We start from the raw sequence: 25879 nt of genomic DNA on the forward strand, positions 1-25879 counted from the left end.
ATTAAAAACTGGTAAAATTCTGGAATTTTTAGACCTTTTTTTGTATTTTTTTGAAAGCTTGGTACCCTTTTCAACCTGTTCTTTCTACTCTACATTTTAGCAGGAGAGAAGTTAAACCCTAGTTAGTCGCCTTGTTTGCAGTCCAAACACCCAATGTGTGATTTGTTTGTCGTCCAAACCCATCACATCAACGATCTTTTCTTCTTGTCCAGGTGAGCCGAAAATTCCAAATTGACTGGCATATACCGTGACAGTTACACTATGGATTGGCCTACAGGGGACATGGCTATACAGCACAAAGTGGCCCTCTTTTTTTGACAAGTTCTTGAGAACTGTACTGTTTGAAAGTGGTAGTGGTTTGCTTGGTTGGTGACTAACAAAATGCTGACCACAGACAAGAGTGGTACTTGTGAGAAGTTTTCAAACTGGGCTATTCCAGTTGAAATCCATACGCCCCTTATGGAAGATGTGACCTTAATCTCCCACACAGGGAGTGTAGATTTCAAATGGAGTCACTCATTCAGGTAGCCCCATTTAAAATTCACACTCCCTGTGTGGATGATTAAGATCAGATCTTCCATGGGGGGGGGGGGGTAGATTTCAACTGGAATTCCCCAATTTAGACTGCCAACACAAGTGGTCTTTTCGAGAATTTTTCAAGTGTTCTAGAAATTGAAATGCTGATGACTGGGAAATCAGTTTCAGGATGTTGATTGATATGGAAAATTTTAAAAATAATTCCTAAGTGGTTGTTTACCAAATTGTATGATAATTTGAAATTACAGATGCTCAAAATTTGTCAACATTCTTTTTAGGTTATCTCACTATCCTGGACTCCATGGTTGTAACGTGACTGTACATTTTCTTCAATGGAAGTCCAATAGGCCTGGGGGTAAGGGACAGACAAGGTAATGAACAGGTTAGCCATGCAGGCTGGGTATGTGGGTGTACTTTTTCAAGGCGTCTGTATTGTCCATGCTCGGAATAGGGTTTTCTTTACCCTCAAATGAGGTTCTTTACAAGAGTAAAATTAGCGGGTGGGTGTACTTTTACGGCGTTGTTCTCAGCTTGTATCTTATTTCCGTTTCCCACAATTTGGGTTGTACTATTTCATTGGGGTTATATAACAGCTATACGGTGGCTAGCTACAGAATTGCTTTTCATGGTAAAAGTGTTCTGTTTCCCATGCTTTCAAACAAAACAGTTAAATTTAGCCATACAATGGGCCTACGATTCATTGTGGAAATATGTGCTACACTTGCGCAAAATTGTGGGTTGTTTTTCGTCCCAAATAGGCATTTTACAGGGTGTGCTATGCGTAACATAAAGTCCTTCACACCTCCTGAATTTCATTAATAGAGTAATTCAAGAGTCTTCTGTTATCATGGTTACTGGTAGTTGTGTTGCTTCATATCATTAAACAAAATGTATACCATTACATACTTACTGGTATTTAGCACAAAGAGAGACAGTTTAGTTACCCCACTACCACATCACATAATAGCCCTACATGTATCATAATAGCTATTAAAACATGCAATTCTGTCAGACTCTCAGGAAGGCAATTTAGTTTTCCCATTACCATTATACAAAAATGTACATATCACCCCTTTACACATAGATGTTTTAGTTCTCCCTCTACCACATCACATGTAGCCCTACTATCCTATAGCTATTAAAAAAAATCAAAGAAACACACATTTCTGTCTTTTGTCTACCAAACTTATAAACTCAGCAACCAAAACGTAAATTTTAATATGAAAACAGAGGAAATGAATGCAATCAAAATGAAACAGGTTTGGGTGACATCGTAAATGAATGATAATGATGATACCACTTTCAGATGAGACACAATAGCTGAGGATAAAAACATGACATTAGCAAAGGGTGCTTTAGGTGTCGTTAGAAAAAAAAGTACAAAATGATCGAAGTAAGCTAGGGTAGCTGCGTCTGTTGCAAAGTTCAAAGAATGTCTTCCTCCAAGTCTGAGGCTTAGATAGTTCAGCTTCTGAGGCAACATGAGTCTATAATCAAGTTGTTCTCATAAAACCATGACCTACTCTCTCTCTGAAGTGCACTGAACAGGCCAGTGACTCAGCTGGACGACAGTCACTGACACTATGGACCACAATAGCCTCATCCCAATGGCATAGTTCAATAACCTCAATTAAACAATCATAGTGCAAAAATGACCTCATGTTGCGGAGTATGAGATTTTGTACTCAAATTTTCAAAGGTCATTCAATGAACGTGCAAATATATTGGGGTTTAAGAACTGTGTCGTGATAGATGAGCATGTTGTAGATCCTAGTGTGAAGAGGACTTGTGCCATGGTCATAGGAATGGAAGGTCAGATGCAGTGATCAGACAGTTTGCACAATTTTCTTGCTCATAGGACTTGCACCTTGCAGCAGGGTCATCAGGCCTTCAGTGATCAGAGGGTTTGTGCCCTAGTCACTAGAATTTGAGCAATAACTGGACTTGTGTCATCTCATGAAGGCTCTGATTAAGAGCTAAAGGTCCGTTCATACTACCACCGCATTTGCGATGCGTTCCTTTGCAAAGCCGACATATTGATTACTTTTTGCCGCAACTCAATGCAACTCGTCGCATTTCCAAGTTAAAATGTATTTAACTTTATTACGATATGATCGATATCACAATGCAGTAGTTTACAGTACGATGCAGTGTGGCAGTAAATGCGGTGGTAGTATGAACGAACCTTTAGGCTTAGACTTGATATTGTATATCTGTATCATGAGAATTTTCACATCCATATTGGGCATATCTGAAAATTTGCTTCAAAAACTAGTCTAATGATCAGTTATCATAGAAAACTGAATCTTAAATTGAACCTTCTTGATTTAACCATGAATGAGTACACTCTTTGAACTTCGCAAAGGCATTGAATATGTTGAAAAATGTAAGCAGGGTCAAATACAAAGCGAGAATGGTAGTAGTAAAATTAAGATTAATAAAAATTCAAAAACTTTGGTGAGTGTTAAAACGGATTATGCTATCTTACCATACTGGTAAAAACGAAACTTCAAGCCTGGTGTGAGAAAAACAAAACCATCACGTAACAAAAGAAAAAAAAATATGTGGATGTAGGTTTGAAAGTGATCAAAGGTTTTGGGGGTCAAGCATGGACGACAGGCGTACCTGGGCAAGTTTCAAATTTATCATTTTGCTAATGCAAGAAAGTTCTGTTTTGGGAGTAGAGCACCAAAAGTCATGAAATTATATTCTAATTCAGATTCATTTTGACCCAAATCTAATTGATCTTTCTGTATTTCAAGTTGATGATACGGGAGGAGTAACATAGTTGGTACGCCTATGGGGTCAAGTGATTGGAGGTTTATATATGTCAGGCAGCAGTTCCCAAACAACAGGATTGAGGCCCGATCTGTGATCACAGGCTCTTTCAAAATTGAGTTAGTTCTTGTGAAACACATGGGTCTCGATCTAAGTTTGGGAAAAACTGTCGTAGGGGATCAAAACTTAAAAGTGAATGAATATAAACACATCAAAGTGATTGGAAATATACTGTGATTAAAACTTTATATGGTGAAACAAAGACAATCTCCTCAAGTGTGCCTTCAAAAAATCCCATCAAACTGGTGGAGTAAAATTACCATGGGAAGGGGAAGGGGAGAACATGCCCCTTCTCAAAGGTTGGACTCTGAAGACATACTTGTTGAGATTGCCAAGTAAATTATAAAAACTTTGTATATTAACAATGTCAAAATTACAAAAAGTGCTATAATCATGCAAACTAAACATGAATATACTTAGATCATGCATAAAATATAAGAATTGCAATGAAAGCTACATTTCCAACTAAATATAACTACAAAGGTGTTGTATTAATTATAACTGAAATAGTACTGCATTAATTAATATTCATATATGATATGGAATTAAATATAATACAAGCAAAATTAAGAAAGGCAAACTTAAATGAAAATGGTTTTAGTTTTAATTATTCATTTCAATGTTTACTGATTCAAGTAAAGTCATAAGCACATTTTCTGTTCCCCTAAAACTTTAGGGGAACTTCATCTCTTCTACCGAGCTTCTTTACTTTACTTCACCTCTGCTCATATATCTGTCAAAATATAATGTGATCCAAATTTCAGATTCAGGAACAGCACTTCATATGCACTTGCACACTACTACGGGTATGTACCTCTCACTAGAACTTATTGTCTGTCATTGAAGAAAATTGAAACAATGAGCATGAACAGAGATGAAGGGCTGTACAAATGAATCATAATACCCGTGTATGCAATATGCCTTCAAAAGGCCCAGAGTCCTCGATCAAGTTATTATCTAAGTTAACGCCTCTCTGAGGTGTATTAAACAGGCCAGTGAATCTGCTAGATGGCAGTCACTGAACTTTCACGATCAGAGGACTTGTACAATGGTCTTAAGAAGGGTCAGTCAAAGGCCTTCAGTGATCAGAGGGCTTGCACCATTATCACCCCCTTTTAGTCCCTCAAATTTGTGACAACTGGACTTGTGTCATTACACAAGGGCTCTGAATATGCTATTGTTCATGCTGATCATCACATCAACAACATAGTATAGAGAAAGCTCTTGAAACATCTTCTTAGAAACAGAAAATTTACTGTACGGTTAAAATTAAAGAAATAATGACTTCCTTACTGTTTTCAAACTGATCTGTGTCACATTTTGTAATGGCATAACTTAAAACAGTAATTCTAGCCCAAAGTCATATATCTAACATGCCAAAAGTTGTGCAATAGCTTCCATGCATTCATTTAGTCATCAAAAATCACACATGACACTAGCAAAAGTACAAGCCAGAGGTCAATCACCATCATCCTTGGCTATTCATGATTACTCAAGAGAACCTATATATTTTGTTTAGTATCAAATTGGACTCAAAGCAATTACACTACACAATCCTGTTTTGTTTTCCTCACTAAATCCACATCCAAATACCTCATTGTGTCTACTGGGATTTTGTGGAATAGTGGTTAAAGAAGATGCACCTCAGTAATCACAGAGGACACTGATTAGGGAGGACACAGGGTGATTCTTGCTTGGAGACAACTGGACTGGGTAGAGTGCATCTCATTCAAAATTGTCCTACATCATGAAAAGCTTTCATCCAATTTTAATACAATTTGCTATTATGCAGCCACATAATAGCAACAGTGGCGGGAACAGTGGCAGCGCATGTGAGTCCCTAGAAGCAAGTTTATTCAACACATTGCCCTCCCCATTTCTCCCCTCCCTGAATTATCTAGCACTGCTTTCAAAAGAGGAGGAATCAAGAAAAGGCTTTAGTTCATCCCTCTCTCATATAAGAGGAGAAATTATGATATTTTTCAGCTAGTGTTCTATGTTTGCTTGAACATATGTGACGTGTCATGTCAAAAGGAGACACTTTTGGGCAGGATCGTAAATGGAGAAATAGCCAAAAATCTGCCCGGGGGTGATTTTTTCACAATTTGAATTTGTTACGAATTTGTGATGTTAATAATGTTAAAAATATTATCTGATAGTTTCAGACCAGAATATATCTGGCATCTTCTATTTTTTGAGACATTTTTCAACGTAATTCCTACTCTCAACATTGTCAATAATATTTTAAAAGGCCGATATCTCAATTTCCAATTTTATAATAAAATATAAATTTCGAACTCGGTATCTTCGCTCAGGAATGTCCGATTTCATTGGGGAAAACGGTGTTGTGGAGCAAAATATCTCTACATGTAAGATATGTAAAAAACTCAAAATTGATAACCTGCCCAAAAGTGTCTCCTTTTGACATGACACGTCACATATTGAAGATATGACAACTCTATCTTTTTCAGTGGCTGTCATCATGTCATGTAACATGAACATGATGATGGACAGGGGATATAAAATTTGATTTAGTCTAAGATCCCTCTATGTAAAATGTATGATGTCAATTTCTTTGATACAGATGTTTAAAGCTTATATTTTGCTCCCATCATTTCATCCCATCACTGCTATTTTTGAACTGATCACACTGTAATTTTTTCTCTCAAACATTTTTTAAAAGCTCCATTAACTGACATTGCAATCATCTATAGAATCTTCAAACTTTCTTTGCCCATTAAAAGTGCTTTTCAAAACCACATAATTTCCCATTGACAAACTGAATTGGGCATACCCCCTGTCACTGAAATATTTGTCCCATCTCATTTCTTTTCTCACCAACTATTTCAGTCCATGCTTTTATTACTCATCCAACCCACTGCCACAATAGCCGCTTTTCAATTTCCCGTCAAAGCATCAATGCCTGGAAAAAATGTAATGGGCCTCTAAATGACTATAGAAACAAATTCATCTACTTTAGATGATGTGTTTTATGACTTTGCTCCTATTGTACACCCATATCACCTTTTTTTCTCTCATAAGAATACCAAATAGTTACAATAATTCAGGCCTGGAGCTCTTTTATTCAAGACATACTTATTAACATTTGCACAATAAAAGATAGTGACCATTATTTGCCAATTCCATACTCCCATAGTTCTGTAACTGCTGTAAGTTTTTTTTTATACCAATTAATTTTTTCGCTGTTAGAATAACTTCACGTAAAATTTGGGTTACTTGATATCACACAAATTTGGGTTACTTGATATTCCTTAATAGCTACTGTAAAAGTGATATCCGAATAAAAACAAAAAACTAATCTATATTGATACAAAATCAAAGTTTTTCACACCCCCAAAAGAAAATGCAGCAGAGTTATTCTCCATTACATTATCATCAATGAAGAATTGCACCCTATTGTGGATTTGGAGACTGCCACATTTAAAAACTAAAAAAAATCAAGCAGCGCAAAAATAAAAGTTCTCATCAAAATGAGCTTGTAATTTTTTTTTATTTGCACAGTTGAGAAACCCAGATGTGCATACCACAAAGTTTATCAAGTGTGGGAGAAGTGCTTTTACATTTCTAACCCTTTTGAGTTGTCCATGCCTAATCCCCTTGGAGAATCCAGCCATTGAAATGATGTCCTCCAACGTTTTTTGTTTGATCATCTCAATCCTAAGCCGATTTCACACAGATTGTCACAGTTTCCAATCAAGGCTTACACACTTCTCATTCTTTTCATCCTCCATATTTTATTATTATTATTATTCTTAATATTTATTATTAGATCATAGCAGTTCCCACTTCTTCAAGAGTTTTTAGTAGTGTACCATATTGGTTTGTTGTACAATTCAAATAACATTGAAGTGTGTTAAGGAATGCTGGACAATGTTTAGCGAGACATTTGCTCAGCAGATTTTAACAGATTAATCATAATGGCCGATGTTGTAGCTTAAACAAGTTGAAGCATCGTATTAATCCTGATTTTGGCACTCTTGGAAGGGGTTTATCCATCTAATCCTTTCAAAATTGTTGCAATATTTGATTTATATCCATTATAGTACAAGTGGAATCCCCCCTTCCTACCAGTCCCTTAGGCATCTGAAAGTTTGGAATTCCATCCCTTGTGAGTCATTGTTTACAAACTTTTAAAGGATCTTGAAATGATCATGAATTGAAACATACTTGCATTGGGCATATTCTGTGCAAATTTTGAACGGGGGGGTGATGATTCCAAGTAGACCAACATATTCCCATCATGTGATCATCATCATCAAACAGGGTTTTTCATACTGGTGAACCTCACACAACTATAAACCATCCCTTTGTATCATACCAACTATAGAGGGCGATATCAAATTTTTTGGCAGTGAGAAGCTGATTGGCCGTAGTTGCTATCTACAATAGAGTTTACAAATTTGATTTATTCCGTTTAAACCCGAAGCATGAAATAATATCCCGAACATTTGCATTTAAATTGGTACCTCTTCAGCACTACATGCAATGCGGAGTTCCAATGTGTACCATGAAAGACACGATCAAGTGTGAGGTATGTCTTGTGTAAGAGATTGATGTTTACATTGCCAAGTGTCAATTTGTCGAAATATCAAATGCCAAAATATGACAAACATATGCACTTTTCTTTCTATTACTGTCATTTTGTGATGTACCAAATAGCGGAGGTGTTAGAATATGTTAGGAAAATATTTAATTTTACCTGATGGCCCCGTATTGACATTGGCTAAATAAGCTGTATTTTTGGTCAAAAAAGGTATCATGGTTCATGACATTTCTTGTCCTCAAATTTGACCCCCTGGCTTACTGAATAAATACTGCACCTAGTTTTCCGATCTTGATTTGAAATAGTCTGTTGGCAAAACTTTTGCGGTAATTCACAGATAATACAGGGATGGGTTATTCGCCAGTGAAGTGTTACATGTAATCCGATTATCACCATGTCAACTGGATCACGCTTTTGAGTTCTACACCACGATCGAAATGATCGCAACACAAAGTCTATGGCCATATACTATCAATTCCAAAAGGTGTGTGATCCAGTTACCAGGGAGTTACGTAACCACTACGCTGGCAAATGGTAACATGTTATTCACTATTATGCCGAAAGCATGCCAATAGGACAACATCCCAAATCCAATTTTCAGGCCCTCTAGAACCTAAAAATTATTGCAGGATTAGAACGAGTACAAGTCATGCAATAGGATCAACCACTGCAAACGGATGCCAGCCATGCTCTTGACTCTCAAAAAATCATGCTCATCATTAGCACATAAGATTCACAAATTCTTTAATCTTCTTAGAAGTTAAAATAATGTTTGAATAGGCTAACATCAAATGATTTCTTGCTTTTCTTCTTGAGTAGAATAATCCTGTGGAAGTTTCAGATGATCTAAGATTTGCTTCCAAATACTCAATTGTCCTATTAATAGGTAGTTTTAGACACAAATGCCCCCTCCTAGATTCTGGAGACCTAAATCTTCTTAGGCTAAGAAACAAGTTTGTGCAGAGCTCAAATCCAACAGTTTACTTGGTATGATAATCTCTGATTTTCATTCAAAATACATTGTCCATGCAAATACTTAGTCACTGATATAGGACTTATGTCAGATTTTACCTAATTGAGCTGCTGACATTTGACTTAATACAAAGGATGAGTAGTCTGGGAGAGTCAAAGGCACAGGAAATTAGAATAGATTTGGTTTGGTGTGAAAAGATGGGATAATAATACTGTAGGTTGTTGAATCACAAAAAAGAAAGGCCAAGGAAGTCTAATAGTCTGGGAAAGTTGATGTGGGTTGGTAAGTGGTCTGAAGAGGAATAAATTTATGCTAAATACTGATGTAATTTACATAAAGATGAAATTGAAAAGGATAAAAAAACCTTCAATAAATCTGATGATTGCAAATTGTATGTGAATGAGTCCACTTCGATTTATTTCTGAGAAAAGAGTAACCAATGTGCATGATGTGAATTTCAAATTCTGACATTGCTAGACCATGAAACAAGAAGGTTACAACAATTTAGCTACACCAGGATTTGAACTAGCTACCTCCAAGCTGATTTTATTGTCGGGGGTGATTTTTTTAATATTAAATGTTGGATCTATTCTGTCGGTCCGTGTCACGTCACTTCCGGTTGATGATGTTCGAGTGAAAACAAGTCTGTGATTCGATTTTTGTTGATGTTTTTTGTCATTGGTGTTATGTAAATTTCGATCACAAATAGTCAGTGGAATCAAACAACCGTTTCTAGTCTTCAGAGTGAAAGAAACTTACTTGATTTACCGTTTATATACTGACAAACTTAAATTAAATTCCATGGTCGAGTGTCGTTTTTTCCCGAAATTGAATGTCACTCCAGCAACATCGCTATGTAGCCTCCTTCACAGCCGGTTTCTGTTGTACACAACAAACCGTGAGCCACATGCAGCTTGGGCCCGAGACTAGAGATAGCCCGGATGTCCGACCGACAGAATATAGTTGAAATTTGTTTTCACTGGGGTGAGGGGAATGCACCCTGCCCCTGGTGTGGTAATGAGAATCAACCCTGTTTACAACTTTTTACAACTGAGCAGTTAACTATTCTGTTATATTAAAAGTTCCATTGAACTCCATTCAGCTCCATATTCTAGAGCACAGCCAAATCATAACCACAAGTTTCAAGTACAACAAGCCCAATCGTCTGCTCATACCAATTCATTTATCAGTATCTTTGCCTGCATTTCTTACCTCTTCTGGTTATTTTACCCCCTCCTTTACCACCACCCCTGGCTTGAAAAAAAAAACCACCTAGTTCATATTTGTCCACTATTCTTTCCAAAAGGACAACCACCTTTTGACCATTCAACCCATTTTTCTCTTTTCACCTTTTATTCTCTTTTCACTTTTACCTTTTCTAAACATTCAATCATTGGAATTGTTAGTTCTCCATTTCACTCCAGAAACATTTATTGATTTTATTCTGTTTAAAGTGCCCACTCTTCTGGAAGAAGTGGCCGGGCCAACAAAAGCCTCAATTGAAAAAGTGGTGGGTGTAGAAAGAGTGGTAGAGATGAAAGAGGGAAAAAGATGAAAAGAGAAAATAATCAAATAGAAAGAAATAGAAGAAATCAATAATAATACATTTTAAGTCATGCCTCATGCTTGAGTGGAGGGCTTGATGATGATGATGACAGGGAATGCAAACCACTGATGCAATATAACTTTTTGTTGACAGGGTTGCCAAAGATGTGATTTAGTAGCCCAATCGTGCAACTTTTGATTCCCCTGCCACTTTTAATAATTTGCTGCTCCACAGAAACCACTTGTTAAGAAAAAAATTGGATGACTTTTCAACATCGGCTCACACAACTTAAGTTTCCTGTCTCATTGAAATTAATGGTTAGAAGAAAAATTGGGCAACTTTTCGATATTATTTGACCGAAATTCTGGCTGAGAATTAAATAATTTTTTTCACATTGACTCCCGCAACATTTGGTAGTTCCTGTCCCATAGAAACTAATGTTTAAGAGAGAAATTGGGTGACTTTTCAATTATTTGACACTGGCTGAAATTTGTTGGCAACCCTGATGCAAATTTTTGTTGCTATACATGACTACACCACCATTATAAAGAGATGGATAAAAAAATCCCATACTTGTGTAAATGCAAATTTCTTGCATTGTCTTGTTGCTATGGCAATTGGACAATAGGATGGTGCACTTTTTTTGGCTGCAGTTGGTAGGTTGTTGCTGGGAGAAAAAAAGTTTGGACCACTGCTGGATTTCACAGTATTCTGAGGGACCATTATGATTGGTCAGAAGTTTTTACATTTTTTAATCAAAATGGTAGTACTGGTGTTAAGTAAAGATGTAGTAGTAATTGCTTTGAGTCATTCAATACAAATTCAAATTCTTCCACAGAAAGCACACCTTCAATAATTTATCACTGAATTTGCTGGCAACGTAATGAAAATCATTGTCAACTCTGCACATTGTTACCCTAAATATAAAAAAATTCAAAAACTAAAAAGCTAGTAAGAATCTATCCTACTCTTTACCACAAAATGCGCAATACAATCAATCAATCAATCAATCAATTAGTCAATCAATCAATCAATCAATCAACCAATCAATCAATTTATTGGAATCACTTTTGTAACAGTGACAAGTGGACATGCACGTTTGAAATTTTGTGTTGGACCAGAGAAGAGATGTAATGAAGTCTTCTCTGGTTGGGCATAATGCTGGGAAGCTCTGATTTTTTACAGTGGTGGAAAATGCTGCCCTCATTTGGTGCAATAAGGAGAGGCTATATACATTCTCTAGCTGAGCAACTATGCCTGGTGTTCAAAGCAATATCAAAGCAATATGCAAATTTATGAACCAAATTTATAAAAAAATCTTTATTTTAAAGAATGTTACACTTAGCTTACTACTCCATTTCAGTGCACACTGATGTGATGCTTAATGCAGTGAAAACTCTCTATTTTTTTATTTGCATAAAAAGTGAAAACTTGCTATTTTGATCTGCAAGCTTTGATAGAAAAATGCAATAATGGAGTGCTTCTACGTTTGTTTCTATTTGCACAAAACCTGATACTACATGCCTATGATAGCAAAATGCAATACTGAAGTGCAAGTGCATTACTGTATGATAGTTTTGTATGTAAACAATTACAATGAATGAAGAACTTTGCAAGAGAACTTTACAAGTTCAGACGATATTTTACACTGCTGCGTATGTCACCAAAACACTGCATATGAATATTGACCATGACCCTTAATACAAAAAGTATTTAAATCATAAACTAATTATAGATAGAATTCCCTAGATTTAAATTCACTTCTAATGTAGTACTTGAGTTATTATGATCATCTGAAAAAATAAGTTTATATTGTAAGCAACTTTTAATATATTTTTACTTACAAGTACAACTGTAAAATCAAAACAACCACCAATCATCAATATCACGTTAGTATTTAACAACAAAACATCACAGTACTCAATATCACAAAACCTAGTTAACCATTGACCTATGGCCCACTGACCTGTTGTAGCAGGAGTCTGTGCTTGGGCTTTAGCAGCCTTTGCCATTTCTTCTATCCCTTCTATCTGTGGTTTGTTGATGCCTTGTCTAGCCTCGGCGATGAGTTTACGGGCTCTGTTGCGTAGATCTTCTTGTCTCTTGTCCTCCTGAAATAAGTGGAAACAGATCAATGTTATTGCTAAATTTAAAAAGAGGTTGAGGAGTTGAAGATGTATTTTTTACAGGATGGAATGCTTAGCTCCAGGTGCATCCTTAGCGATTAGGCTAGACTCCTCCGCAGCAAGTCTGTTACCTAGCCTTCCCAGCATTAAAGAATGCTGGGTGGAGAGGAGGAATTGAGATTAAGTGCCTTACTCAGAGTATAACATGATGGCGTCGCCAGGGTTTGAACCTACAACCTTCCGATTAATGACTTGATCAAGTAAGTGATATTTGATGAAAGAAAATTCTGATGACCAAATCAATAATTATACAATTCACACATTCAGTGGCAATTCAGCATTTATCAGGGGGCATTTCTTTGATGGAGAGAGAGGAGCTGATGTGGTCAAGATACAGGGTGTCCCAGAATGATTTATACCGGGAAAGATGGAGTTTTTTAGGTATGAACGGCATTTCTATTGGTCATATTGTTTTGCATTTTAAGTTCTACATATATTTAGCTTTCTCAGATTTTTTAGATTTTAAAAATTGGACGTTTCTAGGAGAAGTTAAAGAGGATTGCGTAAAAATGGTGAATTCCAAGTTCTGACAAAGCAACCTATTTTGAAAATCTGTAAAAGTTGTTTGGAAAATGTTATGCAGTATATTTGTTATGTCCTGTTCTTACTTCTACTAAACAGTCGATATCTATCGTTTATTTATGATGTTACGAAGCAATCCTTGTATGGAATAAAAGATTTGCTATGATCGAGTGACCTTAAACTATTCTTTCTTTGGCGGCAGTTTTAAAGCCAATTATTGCGGTGTGTGAGTTTCATCATTTGAAATGCCGGCAGAGATGGGCAGAGATGGAGTTTTAATAAAAGTATAGAGAAGGTTCGTCCTTAGTGTCACAGCATGCATTTATGTCCACAGTATATTGGCAAACCCACAGCTACGTGATTTAAGAAGATAAAATGTTACATGGAGGATGCTTGAGGAAGTTAAATCCTCTGTAATAATGACATTTTTGGGTAAAATTGTGGTAAAAATCACATAAAAAGTATGTTTTTCAACCTAAATATTTGATGTCATATTGAAATGTTTCACTTAATTCCATATCAAGAATTGTAAGCTCTACATCTGTGCCAAATTTGGTGTATTTCCTATAAAAGAATGTAGAAAGTGCGGCTGGACGATGGTGATAAAGGATCCATGTGTTATAATGCCTTTGCACTGTAAATTACACACATGCCGTTTTTGTCCATTTTCAGTAATAGCAATGTCACGCGAAAACGAATCAAGCTATTTTCATGAAAGTCACAGAATAAGTAGGAGACATATGTGGCATTGTATTGCACTTATTAAGATTAGATACACTGTTGACTATATATTTTTGATATTTTGTTCAAACACGGTATAAATCATTCTGGGACACCTTGTAGCATGAGTTCCTCATCTATTCTAAGAATCAAAACATTGATGTGTAGCTCTAGCCCCTGAAATTGTCTTGAGCCACAAACTATCCCTTTCCATCATACTTGTACTAATACACTACCTCTGTAGGACTGCTCACTGGCTCCTCTACAGGTCCATTTATGGAGGCGGCTCGTTTCTTGATTGAGCTGCTAGTCTTCCTGAGCGACGCATCTCGTCTCGCCTGTTCCAGTAACTTCCTCGCTCTGTCCTTAAGATCGGCTTCCTTGGATTTCTCCTTTTGTGAAAGAAGTTGAAAAAAAGTTAGTTTATTATTTATTATCGACTCTTCTGACAAGAAATACTGACAAGTTGTCTACGACTAGCATAAACTCAGAGATGCCAGTAGGTCAGGGGTTCTTAATTCTACTTGCTCATGGGCCACAGAGAGCCAAACTCAGCTCAAATATATTTTTTTGAGTGCCAAACACACCTTGTTTTGCTATGTTTAACTCACTGTTAGATAAAAAACACTGTACCACTATGCCTCAAAACAAGTATAAAAATCACAGAAATTTGTTCCCCAAAATTTTTGCACAAAAGGGTGAAATTTGTGAAAAGCCGTTTTTCAACACCGGCTTATTTTGTGTTTGTCTTATAATTACCAAGCATTAACACCTTCAAACATGCTCCCTAACAAGGGTTCCCTTTCACAATACCAGTAGCCTGCTCTAATTAAGACAATTTTTCAGAAGAACGGCTTGCAACAACACAAGTACATGGAGCACCTGATAAGTACAACAAGTTCAGACGTTTGTAGATAAACATGATACAACCTGTCGAAACAAAGATTTTTTTCACAGAAATGATTAATACTCAATTGTTGGGCAAGCTTTTTTTTTCAATCTCGCTCCTTAAATTACCCATACAAATATCATATTTTGTTGAAAATTTATCAACTCTGCAGATTGTGATTTCTTTGTTTGGTTCTGTTGACACTTAACAACATTTGTCTTTATTTTTTTAAAGAGAAGTTTGATAATAGATTTTTCAATATAAAATATTGGGATTTATTACACACATCTTACCACCCAACAAATTAATCTTGAGTCACTATTATGGAGTGTATTTTAATGAGGCTAAGATGAGACAGGAGAAAGAGGTCCAAGTTCATAAGTTTGTTCGGCTTATAATTGGCGAAAAATGAGACTCATAACATTGTGTATTGATATAGAATGATATGCACACAATTGGGCTTAGACTTTATTGACGTGCACATTAACAAAAACCAAATCATTTTTCGCCAATTATAAAAAGCCGAACAAATTATAGGATGCAGGAAGAAAACCAGAGTAGCCATACCTGGAGAATAACCTCTATACTTGTTCACGGATTGGCAAACTATGCTCACCCACAGCACTGCAGGGATTTGAACTCAGCCCATAGCAAATGAGAGACGAATGCATACATACAGTATATGTGGACTTAAGGTAATTCCATGTGGCGCAATCTTATGGACAAATGTCACCACTACATCCAAGATTCTTCTTCAAAGATATTATTTTTTGTAAGAATGCTATACCATTTTAAACCCTGATGTGGCAGTGACATTGAGGCATCTATACGACGTCTTTAAGCCTGTGCATGCCAGCCTTTTGAGTGAACGCTAGCGCACATCGGGGTGAAAACTGGTATAGAAGCATGTTTCTTCTTATTTGAAGACATGTCTTGTGATAGCTTGTTTGCACATTCCAGTCTTGTTCTATTTGGTGTCCTTGTCTTTTTAAAATGTTATCTCATTTAAAAAAAAATTTGTCTGAATTTGAATGTATGGTCTACCCACTTTTAAATTAAACACATTTCCATTATTATATTTTATTATTATTATGAAATGTTGGTAAAAATAAACTGAAACCAAAACATTTTATTTATGGTGCAGTTTATAATATGAAAATGAAAATTATGACAAATAATATTAAAAATAGTGAAATTCTGACCCATTGTTTTTAATTCCAAATCAACCCTACTAAAGGTTACCAACCACTGACCCCGTTTTTCGGGCAAACAAAAAACATTTTTACGCAACATTAACCATCACCCGTGGCCTGTCCACCATGACCTTCTGCTATCAAAACCCAAATATTTCAGCTTGTTTTGATTTGAAAAGAAAGAAAAAGCTAAAGAAATCACAATAATAATAATAAAACTTTGTCCTTGAATTTGGACTCACAATCGATCCTGTCAACTGGACAATGACGTGCAATTTGTTTGGTTTCAATTCAAGTAAGCTTAACTTGGCAAACCTCTTTTCATCAAAATCTTGTTAAGTAGTCAACGATATGCAAAATCTGTCAGCTTATAATTAACTAAGTTGAGCTTAACGAGTATAATTAAGTCAGTTACACTTAACGAGTTATTCCGACTTAATTACTAGGTAAAAGGATCAACGTGACTGATTATAGCGATTTAGGTAATTAATATATTTGCACTTGAAATCAATCTGATGGTGTTAACGATGCTTGAGATCTAATAATATTGATATTGATCTGATTAATGGAGATAAACATCCAAACGAATTTGATACAAGAAATAAGGTAATTTTCCCCACTGAGTTATGTCAAATGGTGCACTTTTTTCAGTGACCTGACCCACAAACCAGATTGGAGTGAGTCAATTCTCTACAGATTTGGAAGCAATATTTCTTTTAACGATACAAAATTTAATTTATACATATATCTTATTTGGAAAGACAAGATAAAATATTTAAAAAAAATTCTAATTATACATAACTTGTTTGGGAATATAAGATAAAAGTCTACATAAATAAACTTTCATACTAAAATGTTGATATTTTTGTCATAAGCCTGATACGGCCACAAAAACCCCTAGTAAAATATTGGTAAATATTTTTTTTAACTTTCCTTGGAAGAATTGTATAAATAATACTTTTAAACTAATGAAAAAAAATTTCATTATAATTTTAAGAATGTAATTTTTGGAATTTCAAGCATCTCAACCTTTTCAAACTTTTTTTGACTAAGTTTAAGTCAGGGGAAAAAATGCTTTCCGCATTGGATTTAAAAATCTTCGCCAGCTTTGAGACATATTTTCCCCCTAACACTAACAGGAGTAAATCCTATAACCCCTATTAGCAGAACCCATCTATACCTTAACCCCATGAGAACTACCTGCCAATTGGCCAAAAAGAAGTTTTCATTATCAATTGGCCCAATCAGTAACATTGTTAGAATAATTTCACAACGCAAATAAATTGGGGTGAATTTTTTGCAAAGCTCCATTCTTATTGGTGATTAAAGTGAAGATATCATGTAATTAACCAATCAGAGGCAATGTTAGATCAGCAGGTAGTGCTCAGAGAGTTAACAATCTGGTGGATTTTTCTCAAATCTGTCAAACATATATTTTTTGTTGGAAGAAGAAATGAACTAATTTGATTTTAGTCTCAGCATTTCATAGGCGACATGTGTAAAATATCCTGACAGATTGCCTGAACATTTTACAAGATTATTCCACAACTTTGGACATAAGTCCTTGTTATCCTTCATGGGGTAAATCTTACAAAGGAAAGCCACTGCACATCCATGCATCACACATGATGTGATGACGCTTAATCACCCCATGTGTATGGTTTCATTGACCTGGCCAGCAAAACGCCCATGGCTACCTGATGGACATGCGAGAGGTATTGGGTTCGAATCCTGACAGAAACAATGGTTTTGTTCATCTTCTTTCTTTATTCCTTCTTTCTTTCCTTTCACCAAAATGCATTTAACTACACGTAGCAAGGGATGGAACTCCTTCATCACATAATCAGCTCTTTCTTCCCCCCACCCCCAATGTTTAACTACTGCACTCATTTATTTCTATCACTGATTTACAAGAGTTGGTACAAAAACAGAAAGATTGAAAATGGGCATAAAATATCATGTCTGTCAATTTGAACAAAAATGCTCTCACTGGCTATAAGATTGTCAAAAAATGTGGGATTGGGATATTCCATTTAAAATCCACACTACCCCTGTGGAAGATTTTGGAAATATCTGCCACAGGTGGAGTATGAATTTTAAATGGAATGAGCACATTAGGGAGCTCCATTTGAATTTCATACACCCTCTGAGAAAGATTCAATGTGAATCTTCCCCTGAGGGAGAGTAAGTGTCAAACAGAGCTTCTAATATGTCAATTCCATTTGAAATTCATACTCCCCCTGTGGAAGATATTTCCAAAATCTTCCACAGGGGTAGTGTTAATTTTAAACAGGGTTCGGTTTTTGCCGGCACAAACCTGTTTTTGCCAGCAAAGTGGCAAAAACCTGGCAAAAACTGTTTTCCAGTTTTTGCCTGGTTTAAAAAACTGGCAAAAACTCACATATAGTCACTCAAATATTAAAAAGTGACACAGAAAGCTCATAAACAGTAACACACAACTTTTAACGAATCATTCAACATATTTTTTGTCTCATCAAGTCCTTAAAATGAAAATGTTTTGAATTTGATACATGCCACATTTCGATTAAATGCACTTGAGCAATGAAAACGCATGCCTTTAATTTCTTAATATATTGTTTATAATTACAAAATCTGGCCTTGTTACACTCTGGAACTTATTTTTGTAACTTAATAATTTGTTTTGAGATGAAAAAACTGAACTATAAATCCCTTTTTTAGTGATTTTTTCCACCTGCGGCAAAAACCTGCGAACCCTGATTTTAAATGGAATAGCCCATTACCTGGTTGTTCCCAAATAGCACCATAAAGAAACCATTTCTTAAATTAAGTATAAGAAGAATGTGATTTTCCAGACCAAAATTTGGGCCTTCTCAATTTGAAGGAAAACCTTCCATTCTGCTACCTGGCCTAGTTAAACCACTGAATTAAACTGACACAAACAAATCTGACTTGACTTGACATTTGTAACAGGATGCCCTCAATACCCCGACAGATTGCCGGAAAATTTGACAAGATTATTCCGCAACCTCGCACTTCCTTCCTTGTTATGCAAATTGCGCCCTTTGTAAAACTATAACAGTAAAATTAATTACTCACAGAAGTACAAAAAATATAAGTTAATCCCTGTCATCTATATTGTTTTGTGTCTTGATAAATCACATTCTGCATTCTGATTTTGCACTTTTTATGGAAAAAAAATCACAGTAATCAATATAAAGTGATAAATGTGATATACGGATTAACACATGTTTTAAGGTAGTAGTTGACTTTAATGCAAGCCTCGGTATATGAACAACTGGATTAACAAAATGCTTAAAAACATAATCCCAATGAACTTTTCTACAGAATCATATTTAAAGTTAACATTGCCTTCACAGGACTAATTATATTCCGTCCTAATGAGTGAATGTTCTTAGTCATCCAGTAGTTTTTAAAAGAGTTTTGGAATTGAATCTAATACTGGAACTTACTTTTTGCAACTTTGCTTTGTTGTATCTGAAACCAGTCGGGCCAGTTGCCTGATGAATTCTGGTGGTTCCAGAAGCAAAGTTGCAAAAAGTAAGTTGCAGTATTAGATTCAATGCCAAAACTCTCTATAATCTAAACTACTTACTGGCAACTTTCACAACCACACCTAACACAATCTTATATTTAAAAAACAAAACAAAACTAAACTTTCATAATCATTATTTTGAGTTAGAAGCAACTGTAATTTACAAACCATTTCTTCTCATGACAAATTTGAAATTACATACTGCATTATGTTTTCCTACTGTGTAATAAGTTTCTTGTTTTGAAATTTGGCAAAGTACAATAAGCAGTCTACACTAGACCCTCTTTTATAAAGTATTATACTTTCATAATTATGGTTGTCAACTTGTCCTGGAAGTGACATGGCGTCCGGTGATAAATTGCACTGAAAACATTTACCAATAAGATTACTCACATTGCAAAAGATCAAACCATGCTCAACACCTAACACATCTTTTATAAACACATATACCAAAGCTAACACTTTCCTGATCTTTTTAATGTTACATCTGTCACTAAATTCATCTTTATCTGACAAATTATATCCACTCCCTTTTCACTGGTAAGCTTTATCACTGCAGAACAAACCAAAACTTCTGACCAAACTCAAACTGCAATCAACTTCTAATCCATCTTTTATGAACAGTTATACTTTTATCATCACGTTTTGTGTCATACATGACACTGCATTTATCTCTATGACAAATTACACTACAGGCCATTTTAACTTGTATCAAAGCTATCACAATTGTTACAATTTTATAAATTATTGAAAGTTGTTTTGCCAGTGAAGGCCGTAAATACTTTTCCTTGGCATGAACTCAAATTTGTTATTGTTAGGACTTAAGTCTTGCACTGCCTATGTAAATAATATATTTTATTTAAAAAACTCAATATTAATGCAATATATGGATGACTGTGTAAATGTAAACAACCCCTCCAAGGTATGTCAATTTGGGCTAAGCCAACTCTTTTAAAATAGTAATGCCTATATTTCAGCACAACTATAACTTATAACATTTGGAAGGTGCTAAAATGTAATACACCAAAGGCAGCAAATTTGAAATTGAGATATAGGCCTATATGGAGTAAAAAAACCAAGAAACTACACAAGAAAATATACTTCACAAACTTTGTAACCATGTGTGCTAGACCTTTGGTGTTTTCAGTATAATGACAGCCTAATGTTTGTATCAGGTAATAATATAGTACCTAAATTGTCAAAAATGCTTCCTTTGGCATCCATGGAGCACATTTTGTCACAAATGTTTTGAAGTTGAATAGTTGATTGACAGGACAAATAGGTAAGACTTCATTGATCTAAGATAGCAGTTTAAAACAATACAGAACACGGGAACTAAAGATAATTTTTTGGCAAAGTTTAATCACAAATTTGTATTTCATTGACCTACCTCAAACGATAACCATCAGTCAGTCACATTGATTCCCCAAAATATGAAAATAATGCCTTAGGGTTAAAAAAAAATCTACCCAAAATATGAAAATAAACCCCCTGGCTACCAAGATCCAAAAGCTAATCATGTGAAGATAGAATACACACAACCTTATATGTGCATATGGTCTAGTTCCGAGTGCTATAAGTTTAATTAATTAAATCAATCTCTTTCCTAATTAGTCCCGCATCACCGATTCCAAAACATAGGGGCTACATGATTGGGAAAAGATAAACTTCCGATTCTTCAACCGCACTTAGTAAGACAGTAGCGCACAAATCAAACTAACTTCTCCCTCAGGACGCTGGCGATATTAATTTGTGGAATCTACGATACCGGATCCGGATATCAAGTCCGTCGGGATTGATATCAATTTCCGATGACAAGCCACAAACAAATTAATGCGCCGTTAAAAAACATTGCACATCTCAAGGGTTACAAAAAAAGGAGATTTCAATTTTTCTTTGCAGTTATAAAAGAATTCTTTCCCTGGACACTAGTTTTTAAGTTGTGCAACTCTATTAAACTAATGGGATTTATTGTGTTGATTGCAGCCAAAAGAAATGGTTATATTTAAGCGGATAAATGAAAGTGAAAGTTTCCGTTGATGGATGTTTGGTTTATTTTAGAAGCATCTAGGGAACTCATTACCATTTTGATCTTGTAACTTGCTAAAAAGGTAGATTCTATTTTGATTCAGCATTTAGTATTCATTTGTTTTTGTTACTTTCTGCATGGAAAGAAGGGGTAGAGGTGGGGGTTGAAAAGAACAGAGAAAGAGAAAGAAAGGGGAATGAATAAGAAACTGTATATGGATGGAAATTCAAAAGATAACAAGGAAGAAAAAGTGACTTTTTGCTCCTAATTTTTTGTCTTTATCTCAATTTCACAAATTGCCATCTTTGGCATGGTTGGATCAGAACTCATCCTGTAATAGCTGCCTTATAATCATTTTGACAATTTCTGCATTCTATATTGTACACAATCTCAAAATATAACATATGGCAGCTATTTCAGATAGGGCCTTCTTGACCTAAACACCCATATAATGTTCATACTGGCTGTTCGTTATATGTGACACAATCTGCTTAATGGGGCCAAAGGAGGCATTTTTGAAAATTGAGTTTCTATAATTATTACATGATGCTTACAATAGGAGGCTATCATTTACTGAAAACACTAAAGGTCTAGCATACTTGGTTCTAAAGTTACGAAGTTTTTTGATGTCTATTTTCTTATGTATTTTATTGTTTTTTACTCCCAGGCATGAGACTGCACTTTCCTAAAAAAAACTGAAAAAACTGAAAATGCGCGTGAAATTGGGCAAAAAGTACCAAAAACAGGCTGAAATTAAATAAAGTTATGGAAATTTTGACTATAAAAAACTGAATTCAGTTTTTAAACTGAAAATTCTCATGCCTGTACTCCATATTTTTACCTTTATCTCAGTTTCAAATTTGCCGCCTTTGGCCCCCATGGACCAGATTGTGTCACATATTACACTTAAAACCCTCGACACTACTTGTCACCTAACAGCATTTCTGATTGGTTGATAACTTGAAATGCTCATTTCAATTGCCAATTATGACTAGGCTTTAACTATATATGACTAGGCTATAACTATTTATAGTCAAACTTGCATTTGCAGATGATCTTATTAATACCCTCCTTGATTGGTCCAAAATTGGACACAATATTCATTTTGGCCAAACCCACGCATACTCACCTCTGATTCTGGTTTCTCCTCTATAATCTCTGCCGGTGCGTCACTTCCATCCGGCGTTGCCTTAAGCCAAATCGAGGCATCCGGTGCATTGTTATCAGAACCGTCTGGTGATTTCTGTTTTGTTGAGTTAATCCTTGTAGGTCTAGTTAACTTTGATGGTTCTATACTATCTATATCGGTCTCCATAAGACCTTTATTATTTGCACTTTCTTCACTAGATACTTCTTTCTCCTCTGAAGCTAGAGTCTCTTTTTCACTAGTTACATGCTGCGTCTCCTCAATAGCACTCTTCGATTTGATATCTTATCCTGTTCGTCTCCTGAAGAGTGCCTACTGCCCGCAGAAGATCGCGTCTACTGTTCGACCTCTTTGGGCTATCAGTCACAGCATTACCGTTAAGAGTAACATCACTAGTAGGGGTGGGCGTGCTACTCCCAGATAGTTTATTAGCAGTCCTAGCTTCCTGCGCAAAAACTTCTTCATTTACAGCGGCGTCTGAGCTATAATTACCCACAACGTAGGTGTTCTTTTTTGCCGGATCGCCGATGCGATTGACCGCCATCTGCTGACCGGTAAATAGAGTCCGCACTTGGTAGAGATAGGTCATGACGGCTAGTTTGTCTGGGACAGCTAGTAGAACCATGTCCTGTGGGTCCATGAGCTTGGGGATACCTAGGGAAGCAGCTGCATCAAAGGCCTGACAACAAAAATTTGGATAGAGTTATTACTTTGCAGTGAAGTAGGAAGTTTTTAACATGGAGGGGGGGGGGCTGAATTTTGTTAATGACCCATTCTGGAGGTGGTCCTCCTTTGGAATCAGACAATTTTGTGAAAAAGTAAGTAAAAAACACAAATTTTTCTGGTATTTTCAGTATTTAATCACATTTTTTTACTTCACTTCTAATTATGGGGAGGACTGAAGGGCATTCGAGCCCTTGCATCAAAATTATTGAGGGGCCTTAGCCCCCAGTTCCAAAGTCTATGCTTTGACACATCTATAGAAGAAGTTACTCATACTTTGTTACAAACTTGCTACTCACAAACTACTGATATATAGCAAATAGCTAAGAAAGAGACAGAGAGATACATACGGACAAACATACAAATAGACAGACAGACAGCCAGATAGAGACAAATTTGCTATTCACGAACTACTGATATATAGCAAACAGTTAAGAAAGAGACAGAGAGATACATACCGACAAACATACAAATAGACAGACAGACAGCCAGGTAGAGACCGAAAGACATCAAGACAAAAAGAAGACACTATAAAGATTACTCACCTTTTGTTATTGTCCTTAATAGTGTGTGGTGACAAGGTATTAAAATCTCTGAAAAGCAAAATTTAATTTTTCATTGTAAATTTGTCTTCTTGTAAGTTGTGATACCACCTAATGTTCACTACCAAAAATGTTTTTCTCACTGCATTTTCCCAAAATTAGATTTTGTTCAGCTATGAAGTCGGATTTCTGATTTTGCCTGATATTCACGACCCAAAGATTCTGCAAAGTTTTAATTACTAGTTTCAAATGTGCCTGGTTTTGCTCACATAGTTATGTGTCTTATGATGAAAGTTAAGAACTTGACATGGATAACACTGAGCCTACTAATGACCTACACCAAGTTACACCAAAATAGGTGCACAAAACCCAATACCATTCGGCAAGGTCTTTCAGCAGTGTCCGACTACTACTCCTGATTATTGCGTAAAAAGAACTGGGTCACGCGATGCTACACAGCTAGCTTGTCCGGTGAATTAGGTGACAATGTGATGATGACATGATTCAATTAGCCAATCAGAACCGCACTTCCATGTTTAACAGTGCCAAATCTGCAGACTGCTGAAGGACCTTGGCAAAAACTATATAGTCTGTTCCTTCATGACATTGTTCAATAAGTGACTTATACTACTACCCCTGTATCCCTTACTTGAAGTACGACTTCTTTCCAAACTTCGCTATTTCTTGATGATTCTCTATGGTACTTGTCGTATTCTACAATTTACAGACCCAAACTTACAGCAAATCTGGTCTAAAATGATGAATGATTGCACAAAATGCTAGTCCGTTCCTCCACGACGTTGTTAGATTAGTTACTTTGACTCCCCTGTAGCCTTGTGTGACCTCTTTACACCATTGTAGAAGCTGCTGACTTGGTGCGTTCGAATTGAATTTCTTCTTTGGACTTGTCTGAAAGAGGCAGTGAAATTAATGTGATGATTATCCTTGGCAATGCCAAGAATTTTTTCTGGGAGAAATGGGGGTTTAAGTGAAATTTTTTGGGACATAGATCAGAAAATTTTCCTAAAAATGTGCTGATTTTTGTGGATTTTCTGTGATTTTTTTTCCCGACTGGGGGAAAACTGGGGGGATGCACCCTTCCCCCCCTTAACTGATGACAATGGCTTAGGCCTTTAGCTACAGCAAGGACTAAAATTTACCATCCACCATTTCCAAGTCGTTTCACCTGGCACTTAAAACAAAGGGCAGCAAAGTGCCTTTCTTACAGTGCCTCTGATTGGTGAATCACATGATATAATCATCTGAGTAACCAATCAAAATACAGCTTTTAGATCTCTTATACAAGGCTAATCCCCTTCAGTCCCAGTGACTATTCTTTCCTTATCTCTGATTGGCTCAATACCCTCTTTGAAACCAATAAAAATTGTTCTACAAGGCTGATATTTCGGAGGGTAGTGCTCATGGGGTGAATAAAACCATTTTATTACATCAAAAAGATAATTTCTATACAATAAGCCCCATCAGCAATGTAACTTCTGGTTTTTGTTGGTTTTGGAAACTTTGAACTCTGACCTATCAAGGAAATTGTTTTTTTAAAAAAAAACTAAACCTATCCTCAACTCTTTATAGATAACAAAAATAATAAAAACAAAAATGCTTACTATTCTTTCTCTCTTAGCAGGCGATTGTGGTGGTTGTTCTTCCTTCTTTGCCGTCTTTGTTGGAGGCGCATCTCCTGAATTAGTGATACCCTTCATACTGTGTCTTGTTGAGGCTGCCCTATCTCTACTGATAGGGGGCGCTGGTGCTGGTTCTTTTGTTGTCGGTGACCCCAGTGGACTTGGTGCTTTCGGTGCTTTTCTCTTGCTGTTTCTGTGCATGATGCCACCGTTAATTCTAAGAAATATGACAAAGTAAAATATGTAAGGAAAACTGTCTTAACTATAATTCCACACCAAATTTAAAAAAACTAGT

The 25879-nt window shown here is 36.0% G+C and overlaps 1 protein-coding gene across 1 annotated transcript in view; it reads right to left on the reverse strand.

Moving 5' to 3' along the window:
- The window catches only part of LOC140155816 (EH domain-binding protein 1-like), a 104811-nt gene that overhangs the window by 17817 nt on the left and 61115 nt on the right, over window positions 1-25879 (reverse strand). The window contains 8 exon segments of the mRNA XM_072178804.1: window positions 3026-3052; window positions 12425-12569; window positions 14123-14278; window positions 22662-22949; window positions 22996-23358; window positions 23944-23995; window positions 24684-24853; window positions 25567-25801. Coding sequence (XP_072034905.1) covers window positions 3026-3052; window positions 12425-12569; window positions 14123-14278; window positions 22662-22949; window positions 22996-23358; window positions 23944-23995; window positions 24684-24853; window positions 25567-25801 — 1436 coding nt within the window.

Source organism: Amphiura filiformis, chromosome 1 (genome assembly GCF_039555335.1).
Source record: "Amphiura filiformis chromosome 1, Afil_fr2py, whole genome shotgun sequence".
NCBI lineage: Eukaryota > Metazoa > Echinodermata > Ophiuroidea > Amphilepidida > Amphiuridae > Amphiura > Amphiura filiformis.